This window comes from Mesoplodon bidens (assembly GCF_964165515.1).
Source record: "Mesoplodon bidens genome assembly, chromosome: 11".
Classification (NCBI taxonomy): Eukaryota; Metazoa; Chordata; class Mammalia; order Artiodactyla; family Ziphiidae; genus Mesoplodon; species Mesoplodon bidens.
In genome coordinates, this window is record NC_138167.1 from 47,101,929 (window position 1) to 47,112,522 (window position 10,594).

The 10,594-nt window shown below is 57.6% G+C and overlaps 1 protein-coding gene across 3 annotated transcripts in view; it reads left to right on the forward strand.

The window, feature by feature from the left end:
* FMNL3 (formin like 3) overlaps window positions 1–10,485 on the forward strand; it is a 56,429-nt gene extending 45,944 nt beyond the window's left edge. For 2 of the 3 annotated variants that reach the window (XM_081249680.1, XM_081249682.1), the window contains 18 exons: window positions 696–770; window positions 1,350–1,460; window positions 1,760–1,909; window positions 2,343–2,444; window positions 3,435–3,714; window positions 4,164–4,232; window positions 4,322–4,446; window positions 4,646–4,848; window positions 5,633–5,867; window positions 6,028–6,096; window positions 6,225–6,305; window positions 6,410–6,539; window positions 7,187–7,347; window positions 7,665–7,766; window positions 8,149–8,241; window positions 8,529–8,652; window positions 8,787–8,903; window positions 9,597–10,485. In XM_081249680.1, coding sequence (XP_081105806.1) covers window positions 696–770; window positions 1,350–1,460; window positions 1,760–1,909; window positions 2,343–2,444; window positions 3,435–3,714; window positions 4,164–4,232; window positions 4,322–4,446; window positions 4,646–4,848; window positions 5,633–5,867; window positions 6,028–6,096; window positions 6,225–6,305; window positions 6,410–6,539; window positions 7,187–7,347; window positions 7,665–7,766; window positions 8,149–8,241; window positions 8,529–8,652; window positions 8,787–8,878 — 2,202 coding nt within the window. In that variant the 3' untranslated portion in view covers window positions 8,879–8,903; window positions 9,597–10,485. The remainder of the gene's footprint in view (window positions 1–695; window positions 771–1,349; window positions 1,461–1,759; window positions 1,910–2,342; window positions 2,445–3,434; window positions 3,715–4,163; window positions 4,233–4,321; window positions 4,447–4,645; window positions 4,849–5,632; window positions 5,868–6,027; window positions 6,097–6,224; window positions 6,306–6,409; window positions 6,540–7,186; window positions 7,348–7,664; window positions 7,767–8,148; window positions 8,242–8,528; window positions 8,653–8,786; window positions 8,904–9,596) is intronic. The other variant, XM_081249681.1, reaches the window with a different exon arrangement.
* Window positions 10,486–10,594: the final 109 nt, after the last annotated feature.

Sequence of the window (10,594 nt, forward strand, 5' to 3'; positions counted from 1 at the left end):
ACCCACTGGTAGAACCCGAGGCAGTTATATTTGTAGGGGGAGGAGAAGGCAAGCAGGGATCCTCCTGGCTGTCGTTGGTGAGGGGAGAGGGAGCTCCTACTTGGAATTCCCCAGACTCTGGGCCTGGCTTTGAAACCCCCATCTGCTTGAACATAGGATTCCTCGACATACAGCTGCAGCTGCTGGTCCCACCTCTTCCTCCTTTTTGGACCTCTTCCCTAGCATCCATTGTTCAAGCCAGGAAATGGCTTTTCCTCCTTGAAGCCAGAGGCTCAGAGGAGTCTCTGGACCCCTCTCAGCACAGAGGCTTTCCTGCACCCAGGCCCCTCTCCTGCATCCCCACTAGGACTTCAGCCTCCTGCCTTGGCCATGGCCTCCAACCTTCCTCCACCCTCCCTCTTTCCTTCAATAGCTCGGCAACACCAGACCCCTGTGTTTCTTCTTGGCCTACACTCAGAGGCACCCAGAGCCCAGACTAAGGGCACACCCTTTACTGAGCTCCCTCAGGGACCCAGAGCAGATGCCAGGTCCCAGGCTTTCTTCTGTCATGTCCCAAGTGACCCGTTACATGGAAAGAATTGTGGTTACACTTGGTCTGAACCAGTCCCTTTGCTGGATGTTCCTGGGAACCAGGACTCAGGGGCTTGGGTTCTGCATGGGACAGATCCTGTTACTGAGAAAGTTTGCTTGTTCAGGTATGCAAGGAGCTGCACCGCTTTGAAAAGCTGATGGAGTATTTCCGGAATGAGGACAGCAACATCGACTTCATGGTGAGGGGCTGGTCCTGGGTCAGGTGCATGCCCAGCAGGGCCGCCTACTCCTTGAAAACGGGGGCTGGGCCAACAGCGTACTTTGATGTTCTGTGTAGGACCTAGAGTGGTTCTCTATTCAGTAAATGCTCCTTGTCCACTCACTCACTCACCCCAGAAAGCTTTTAGAAACTCCAGGACAATTTCTGTCTTGGGTCTACCTCCTTTCCCGCTTTGTGTGGCCGTACTGTCCCTGATTTGGATCCTTTCTGAGCTGCTTTCCTCTTCCCCAGCTTTTCCTCTAGCTTCACTTCCCTTCAGTCTAGGGTATACAGCTAGTAGGGTTGTCTCAAGGAATACCTGCTGGTGTGCAAAGGAAATCATCCAAATCTTCATTTACACCTATTTCTCATGTAATTTACTTGTCTTCATAAAATGAATATTAAGTCTGTTGTTTTTTAAGTTAAAATTCTCTTATTGCTCCCTGAAAGACTTCCTTTTTTACTCCTTTTGATTATCCACCTGATGATGCTGGCTCTAACGGCCGCCTCCCCTCCATGTCTCGGCTCTCTCTGCCCCTCTGGGCTGCTCCTTCCCCAGGTGGCCTGCATGCAGTTTATCAACATCGTGGTGCACTCGGTGGAGGATATGAACTTCCGGGTCCACCTGCAGTATGAGTTTACAAAGCTGGGGCTGGAGGAGTTCCTGCAGGTGAGCTGGGCTGGAGTCCTCACGGGATGAGGCTCTTCGGGGAAGAGGACTAGCTTAGCTGTATCACAAGGAGTTTTTCTTTTACAAGAGCCTGGTCACGGATGCTCCTGGCACCCTGCCTGTCTTCTGTGACCTGGGACTCTGGACTTTGCGCAGAGGGCTCCTCAGTCAGTCAGCTCCACAGGGCGAGAATCTGACACGGCTACAGTAGGAGCTCCCTGGGTCCTAGGCTCTAGGAAGGGGTCATGGAGACTGATGAGGAGGCTCCCCCAACTACTACTCTCTCTGCTTTCCGCCAGAAGTCAAGGCACACGGAGAGCGAGAAGCTGCAGGTGCAGATCCAGGCATACCTGGACAACGTGTTTGATGTGGGGGGTTTGCTGGAGGATGCCGAGACCAAGAACGTGGCCCTGGAGAAGGTGGAAGAGCTGGAGGAGCATGTGTCCCATGTAGGTGGTCCTCCTTTGCTGCCAGAACCACTGTTGAGAGTGGGGAGAGAGTGGGGACATCTGAGTCCCAGGAATCCTGAGCTGACCTACTTACCTCCCGATTGAGCCTCAGGGAAGCCTCAGAATCCACTGGGGCTCTCTAGCGCATGCTCTGGCTGAGACACTGGTTCATCCGCGGTGGAACACACATTGACCTCAGGACTGGATGTGAGGTGGCCTCAGGCTTGAAAGAGGCAGATGGTGGCCATTTGCCTTGTACTATTTCATGTGGTCTCAGATCCTGGGCTCACAGGAGTGACAGGGAAGCCACTGGGCCAAGCTGCCTTTGGGGCCCTGGGTGGAGGGGTCAGGCCTGGGTCCTGACTGGGGTTCAGACTGTGCTGAGTGCCCAGACTTTAGGGCCGTCCCCAAACCTGCCCTTTTCATCCTGCAGCTCACAGAGAAGCTTCTGGACCTAGAGAATGAGAACATGATGCGTGTGGCAGAGCTAGAGAAGCAGCTGCTGCAGCGGGAGAAGGAACTCGAGAGCATCAAGGTACCAGGTTACGTGGGGAAGGGAGCCCCTGAATGGTACTGGGTGCTGGGGCCTGGGGATCTTGCTTTTCGTTCCATGTCAGTCATGTCAAGTCCTCGAGAATCCAGATGTTAATTCACCCCTGAGGCACTCAAATGAGGGTGGGCTGATGATTTCACCCCATGTTTTAGCTGGAGAGGGAAGCTGGAGCCAGAGTGGGCCAGACATACACACAGGAGGGTGGGAGCAGGTGGGGCACCTTTGGAGCCCCTGTCTCCTCCTGCCAGCCCACCCCCTTGCTTCTCCCTCACCCGTACCTTCACGTGCTTCCCCAGCCCAGTGTAATGAACAGGCTCAGAATAGCCCAGGTACTTGGGGCTGTTTATTAGGATATCCACCATGTATTCCAAATTGGAGAGCAGGGCCTCCTCACATTTCAGTGTCTTCTCTGTCCCCCACCTAACTTTTTGTTAGTTATAAAATCATGCCCCAACCCATCTCTTCTTCCACAGGAATACAATTATGCTGGCTCTGTTGAGCTCAGTACACATCTGCCAAGCCCCTGCTAAGAGTCTGAAGTGCTGAATTGGGAGTATGGAGGATACAGAGGTGGCTAAGGCAGGGTCTTGTCTGTAGGGGGCTTCCAATTGAGCGACTGTACAAACCAAATGAAATGAGAGCAGGACTGAGGCACAGAGGGCTGAGAGCTGCCATAGCAGGCTGCTGGTGGGTCAAGGAGAGTTTCACAAGGGCAGCCTTCTGCCTGGGCCTTGAGGGACCAGTGAGACTGGGCTGGAGCAGCGAGGAAAGACACTGCAGGGTGCCAGCCAAGCAGGCTTGCTCTTCGCCCCCCTCTTTTGTTGTGCTGCATTCCAGTTTTCCCTGGGTTTCTGCCGCTCTCTGCCTCTGAGTACCCTCCCAGAGACCCTTGGGTAGGAAGTCTCACTCCCAGGAGCATCGCCTGCTGCGCCTTCAGGTGCTCTTTTCTTAACGGAGCTATCTGCCCAATAGGAGACTTACGAGAACACGAGCCACCAGGTACACACCCTGCGGCGGCTCATTAAAGAGAAGGAGGAGGCCTTCCAGCGCCGATGCCACTTGGAGCCAACCGCCCGGGACCTAGAGTCAGTGGGCAGCGAGGCCCTGGCCCGGGTAGGCCCTGAGGAACTGAATGAGGGCATGCCCCTCTCCGACCTGGACCTCCTGGCTCCGGCCCCGCCCCCCGAGGAGGCCCTACCTCTGCCTCCGCCGCCGGCTCCTCCCTTGCCCCCTCCACCTCCCCCGTTACCAGGTAAGCAGGACCCTTACCTGGTAAAAGGCAAGAGGTACAGCCTTATTGTGGGGCCAGACCAAAAGCCCAGTCAGCAGCATCTCCACAGGGAGAAACTGGGGATGTGGCTGGAAGGATGTAAAGTCAGGTGGGAGAGGCTGAGGGAGGGTTAGAATCCGAGGGAGGCTCAGATTACTAGGGAAGGGATGTCTACGAGCAGATGTGGATCTGTTTTAAGGAGCGTAAAGATGCCGCTCCTGATTCCTCTGAGGACATCCAAGGAGAGGGCTTAGACCAAAGCAGGAGAGAGTGGGTCAGAGACAGCACGACCTGCCCCGTCAGGAGCCTGGGAGCCACTTGGGCAGGGAGTTCATGCAGACTCCTTCCCTGATAGTCTTTAAGGACAGGTAGGGCGGACAGAGGGGAGTCTCTTGGCCCCTGGGTCACCGTGCTATTTCCTCTTTTCCCAGACAAGTGTCCCCCAGCCCCACCTCTCCCCGGCGCTGCTCCCTCTGTGGTGTTGACAGTAGGCCTGTCAGGTGAGTGTCCCGAGGGCTCTGGGCAGGGCTAGTGGGACCGAGGGAGGGTGTCCTTGGCTCCTGCCTCACTGACCCTCCTTCCAAATTAGCCATTCGCATTAAGAAACCTATCAAGACCAAGTTCCGGCTGCCTGTCTTCAACTGGACAGCACTGAAACCCAACCAGATCAGCGGCACTGTCTTTAGCGAACTTGATGATGAGAAGATCTTGGAGGTAGCAGGGCCTGGGGCCCTCAGGGCTGGGCTTGGGAGCTGGGGGCCAGGTTGCCCTTTAAGGTCGATCTCTTGGCTTTGGAAGAGCCCTCAGACTCAGCCCTCCATGTACCAGAGCCGAGCTGATGCTGGTGTGCTGCCAGCGGGTCCTCTTGTGGGATGAGGCCACAGCATTTTCCCTTCTCATCAACTCCTGCCAGGACCTGGATCTGGACAAGTTTGAAGAACTGTTCAAGACAAAAGCCCAGGGTCCTGCCCTTGACCTCATCTGCTCCAAGAACAAGACAGCACAAAAGGCTGCCAGCAAGGTGACCCTGCTGGAAGCCAATCGTGCCAAGAACCTAGCCATCACCCTCCGCAAGGCTGGCCGCTCAGCTGAGGAGATCTGCAGGGCCATCCACACGTGAGGCTCCCACTGACCTTGCCCTGGTCCCCAGCTAAGTTGGTAACCCACCTAGGATCTCCACCTAGGATCCTAGCCTTCCCTGGATTCCAGGGCATTGACAGAACTCCCTCAGTCATCCAGTGGCTTGGCCAGGATTTACTGCATCTGTGCTGTGTGCCAGGCACTGTGTGAGGTGTTGGGGAGTCAGCCCAGACCTTCCTTCAAGGAGCTCCCAGTCTAATGGGAACAGTCCAGTAACACTGGGTGACAACACCAAGGTAGTGGAGGTACAGGCAGCTTTGGGAGAACAGGGAGGGCTAGGTAGCTGAGCTTGGTGATCAGGGAAGGCTTCCTGGAGGAGGTGATGTCTCACTTGCGACCTGAAGGATGTATATGAACTCCAGGTCAGGGCCTGGAGGGAGAGGCATGGTGCCCTGAGTACTGAAAATTGACTCTGGCTTTAGTGTAAGGAGGGGAGTAGGAGAGACAGAGTAGAGAGGCGAGCAGAAGTCTTGCAGGCTGGGCCTCCTAAGCCACGTCCAGGTGTTAAGACTTCTCCGTAGTTGCAGAGGGAAGACATTGAAGGGTTCTTAAACAGGGCATGAAATGTGACCCTAGGACTGCTACTGGTGCTGAGTAACCCCAGCCCTGGAGTTACTGGAGGTGAGACAGTGAGTCCTCTTCCGCTGGCTGTGTGCTGCTCAAGACCTCACCCTCAGTCCTTGTAGGAGCTGGAAAATGAAGGGATGACAGATAATGTGGGCAAAGGCAAGACCTGAGGTGGTCCCTCCCTCCTACACAGGTTTGACCTCCAGACACTACCCGTGGACTTCGTGGAGTGCCTGATGCGCTTCCTGCCCACAGAGGCGGAGGTGAAGCTGCTGCGGCAATATGAGCGGGAGCGGCAGCCCCTGGAGGAGCTGGCGGCCGAGGACCGCTTCATGCTGCTCTTTAGCAAGGTGGAGCGGCTGACCCAGCGAATGGCTGGCATGGCCTTCCTGGGCAACTTCCAGGACAACCTGCAGATGCTCACGCCGGTACGGCCCCCACCTGGCCCCCACCTGGCCCCCACCTGTATCACGGTTGTCTGCAGCCGCCCCTCCGCCCTTTACCTGCTGGTCCCCTCCCCTGCCAGCCCCTCCCTGACTTTGCCGCATCCCGGCATGGGGTCACTCAGCTATTCATCTTGCCTTCCAGCAACTCAACGCCATCATTGCAGCCTCTGCCTCCGTCAAGTCCTCACAGAAGCTGAAGCAGATGTTGGAGGTGGGGAGGGGTTGGGGATGGAGGTGCCGGGAGTTCCCAGGTCCTGGGTGGGGGGCTGGCGCTATACAGAGAGGAGGAAGGAGCCCTCGGGTCTTGCCCTGAGTTCCTCCCGTGCCTCTTTTGGACAGATCATACTTGCCCTGGGGAACTACATGAACAGCAGCAAGCGGGGAGCTGTGTATGGCTTCAAGCTCCAGAGCCTGGATCTGGTAAGATGGTGGGCACAGCAAGTGGCCAGGAAGCTGGAGGGGGCAGCGGCTGTGGCGCCAGGGTGTTCAGCCCTCTTGCACTGACCCCTGTCCCCCTCTACCAGCTGCTGGACACCAAGTCCACTGACAGGAAGATGACACTGCTGCATTTCATCGCCCTGACGGTAAAGGAGAAATACCCGGACCTGGCTAACTTCTGGCATGAGCTGCACTTTGTGGAGAAAGCTGCAGCAGGTGAGGGGAGCCTGGCCCAGCAAGCCTGCCTCGTGTCCAGCGCAGGACAATCCCTGGAAGCTATGAGGAGGGGGAGCACTTGGGTGCCTTTCTTTCTTGCTTTTGTTTTCTTTTTTCTGACCACTTCAAAGTTTTCCGCTGGGGCCATGGGCAGGGGCCACCCCAGAGGGAGCCTTCCTACAGGCACCAGGCCCCCACCCAGCCCTTTCCACTTGGGTGCTGTGGGAGCTGGAAGGGAAAGGCAGCGGTGGCTCTTCACTGCCAACTCCCCCAAGCTGGCCCCAGAGCCTGTGTCTCTGTGATGTACGTGAAGTGCTTAGAAAACCCATAAAGCCCCCCACAGACATAGGGTGGCTGTTATCTTTGCCCCCCTCGTGAAACTGGGGTAGGCCTGGGGCAGCTCTGTTTTGGAGCCCAGCAGTCTGCGGCTCACCTTCTCTTGCTACCTTTGGGGTCATGAGCCCACGGCCTCTTTTCCTTTTCCTTGCGCCTGTGAGAGCTTGGCTAGCTTGGTTCGCCCCTCTCTGTCCACGCTGGTAGCTCTGGAGTGGGGCGTGAGGAACCGAGTGAGCCCATGCTGAGCGGGAGGGCTGGAGTTTGCTGTAGTCCTGGGCTGTAGTCCTCAGCCTGGGCTCTGGTGATGACAGTGTCCCTGGAGAACGTGCTGCTAGATGTGAAGGAGCTGGGCCGGGGCATGGAGCTGATTCGGCGGGAGTGCAGCATACATGACAACAGCGTCCTGCGCAACTTCCTTAGCACCAACGAAGGCAAACTGGACAAGCTCCAGCGCGATGCCAAGACAGCCGAGGTGAGCACAGGGTGGAGGCGGGTGGGAGAGGCTGTAGCCAAGGTGCCGTGCGCCTCTGGCGGGCTTAGTTCTGGTTCTTGGGTCAAAGAACTTTTGTCAAGCAGCTGGCTGGCTGATCGTAGTGGAGAGGGGGCGCTGGGGGTGGCAGGCAGCTGCCTCTGGAGACGCACTCCAGGGGGCTTGGCGAGCCCCTAGTTCTTTGCCCTCCCCCAGGGGCTGTGGGGGGCTGCGGCTTCCTGTGGGCCTCCTGCCCCTGCTGGGAGCCGGGCTTCTCCTTCCCCCGCCGGGCTGACCCCTTCTGCCCACCCCCTCCCCAGGAGGCCTACAATGCTGTTGTGCGCTACTTCGGTGAGAGTCCCAAGACCACGCCTCCTTCTGTATTCTTCCCAGTATTTGTCCGATTCATTCGTTCTTACAAGGTGAGCAGAAGAGAGGCTTTTAAAGAGGAGTTTGGCTGAGAGAAAACTGGTAGAGGGAGAGAGGGCTGGGCTTCAAGCTTGGGCCTTTTCCGTCTCCTCCTCTGAGTCCTGCGAGGGAGCGATGGAAGCTGGCCACAGGCCTCTTAGCTGTGAACTGGTGGGCAGGGTGGGGGCCCAGGCCCTTCCTGTCATTGTTTGGGGCAGGAAGTGCCCCTCCAGAGAGTGGCCACCTGGGGTTGCTGGTCCCACTGACACCCACTCTCCACCCTCAGTGTCAGCCCCTCCCCTCACAGCTCACAGCCTGTGTGACACACACACGCACACACACACACACACACGCCCACACACACACACACGCGCCCCCATCTTTCATGGTGCTTAGGAAGCAGAACAAGAGAACGAAGCCCGCAAGAAGCAGGAGGAGGTAATGCGGGAGAAGCAGCTGGCTCAGGAAGCCAAGAAACTGGATGCCAAGGTGGGTGGGACCAAGAACTGGGGCCTGGAAAACACGGCAAAGGATTAGGAGGGGGTGGAGCAGAGAGCTGGAGAGGCAACGGAGAACTGGAGCCCACAGACCACCCAGAGGGCCTGATGGAGTCCAGAGGGATGGAGAGGGGGGCTATGGGAGGGGATTCCTAGGCGATGATGGGGGCTGGGCTGGCGAGCACAATCAAGGGCATCCTCAGACTGCATCTTGGGGCAGGAACCAGCCCCGTGGTACGTTAGCGGTGACTCCCTTTCCCTTCAAATGCTCGGCTCTAGACCCCATCCCAGCGGAACAAGTGGCAACAGCAGGAGCTAATTGCAGAGTTGAGGCGGCGCCAGGCCAAGGAGCACCGGCCTGTTTACGAGGGGAAGGATGGTACCATTGAGGACATCATCACAGGTGGGGCCCTTTTCCGTCCCTGGTGCCTGGCCACTGGGCCCAGCTCCCAAACCCCAACCATAGCCCTTTGGGCCCTCCTTCTCCCACCCCACCCCCATGGGGCCTGACCACTGTGTCTCTCTCCTGGGCCACAGTGCTGAAGAGTGTCCCTTTCACGGCCCGTACTGCCAAGCGGGGCTCACGCTTCTTCTGCGATGCAGCCCATCATGATGAGTCAAACTGTTAACCCCCAAGGCTGGGGCCCTTGACAGGTACTGGGCACCACAGCTGCCCTCTCTGCATGCCCACCTCCCAGGAGTCCTGCTGGGTCCCACAGGCACCTCCTCTCCTGCATGACTTGGAACCATCCTCGGGCAGCGTCGTGGTGATGGGGACACATACTCCTTCCCTTGCATGCCCCATGCTCTGAGAAGCATGGCTTAGCCCCTGCATGTGCCCTCAGGGAAGTGGTTATCTCTCCCACTAATGCTGTCTGGCTTGTACTAAGACCCAAGGGGTAGGGAGTTGCCAAAACAGGCAGGACCAGGGGCGCCGCCGCTGATCACTGAGGCTGAGAGCCTCTGGTCCTGGGCCCAGGTATCATTTGTCCTTGTCTCCTTGTAAGAGCTCTGGCAGTGGCTTCTGCCCAGGGGCATCAGATGACCCTTGACCTCTGTTTCCTGATACCCAATCTGCCTGGGGTCTCTTCCCAGCTTCTAGATCTTGCTGAGTCCACCTTGTTTCTGTCACTCCCCAGTGGCCTCTAGAACCCCAACCTGTTCTTCTGACTGTGCAGAGCCCACCCCAGAAACCTCCCTGACCAGCCCCTCCAGTCTCTCTTTAATCTTCTCCCTCATCGACCTCACTCCTGGCTCTTCGCTGGCCCTGCCTGTGCGGCTGGGCCCTCGGAAGGTGGGCCTGGCCCAGCCTCCCTGCTTATTCACAGGCCTCTGTTTCCCCTACAGGCCTCCACCACCAGCCCCTTGTCGTTCGCCACCAAGCCAGGAGTGCCGCACCGCCTGCTGGCCCCCCTCGGGCTCCAGGCCCCCACTGAGACCTTCTTGGAGGCAGAAGCACTTCAACCCTGAGTCCTTCAAGTCCAACCAGTGGACCTGAAGCCCTGGAATTGGCCAAGGGCCCAGCAGAGGGCTATGCTGCTCTCAACCCAGTGTCCACCCTAGCTCTCAAAGCTGCGTCTTGCCTGCCGCCACCGTGGGCACAAGGTCTTTCAGGGCTTGGCACTTCCCTGGTGCCTCCAGTACTGCACTTTGCTCCCAAGGTCTTCAACATCATTTCCTCAAGGGTCAGCTCAGGGCTGGAGAAAACCATTTCCAGCTTTAGGCTATGAACGGGCACCTAGGCCCACCACCACTAGAGCCAGAGGGACGAGAGGAGAAAGCAATTTTTCCCCCTTACTTTTTGCAACCCGATGGTCAGCTGCGATCCAGAAGTGTCCAAGCTTAGGGAGCCCTGGGGCGGGGCCCTGCCAGTCTCAGATCGTCTTCTACCAGGAGCAAGGCTCTCCTAAGCCTGGGCAGTGTGCCCTAGTGATAAGGGGAGAGGAGAGGTGCCACGCTCCCTGCCCTTGGCCCTTTGCGTTCTAGGCTGACTATCCTTGCCGAGGTGGGCAGAGGACTAGTTTTCTCTGCCTAGAGAGAGGGTGTGCCAAGAACGTCCTCACCTCCTTCCCCCGGCTAGGTTTTGTTGGCAGGGGCAGGGTCACGTCGGTCTTAGCTATTTTCTCCGTCCCCTGCCGGTTTCTTCTCGGCCCCTGGGAGGGAATACAGGGGCCCACTCCTTTTTGTACATGTACCACTTCCTTCTCTCTTGTACATAAACTCCAGACTTTCCTTCTCTTAACAAAGGCTTGAAATACCAGGCCTGACTCTGTCTCCTCTGAGTGTGGCGGGGGGGGGGGCTAAGCTGGCCCTTTAGGCTGACCCAAGCCACGGGGATAGAAAGG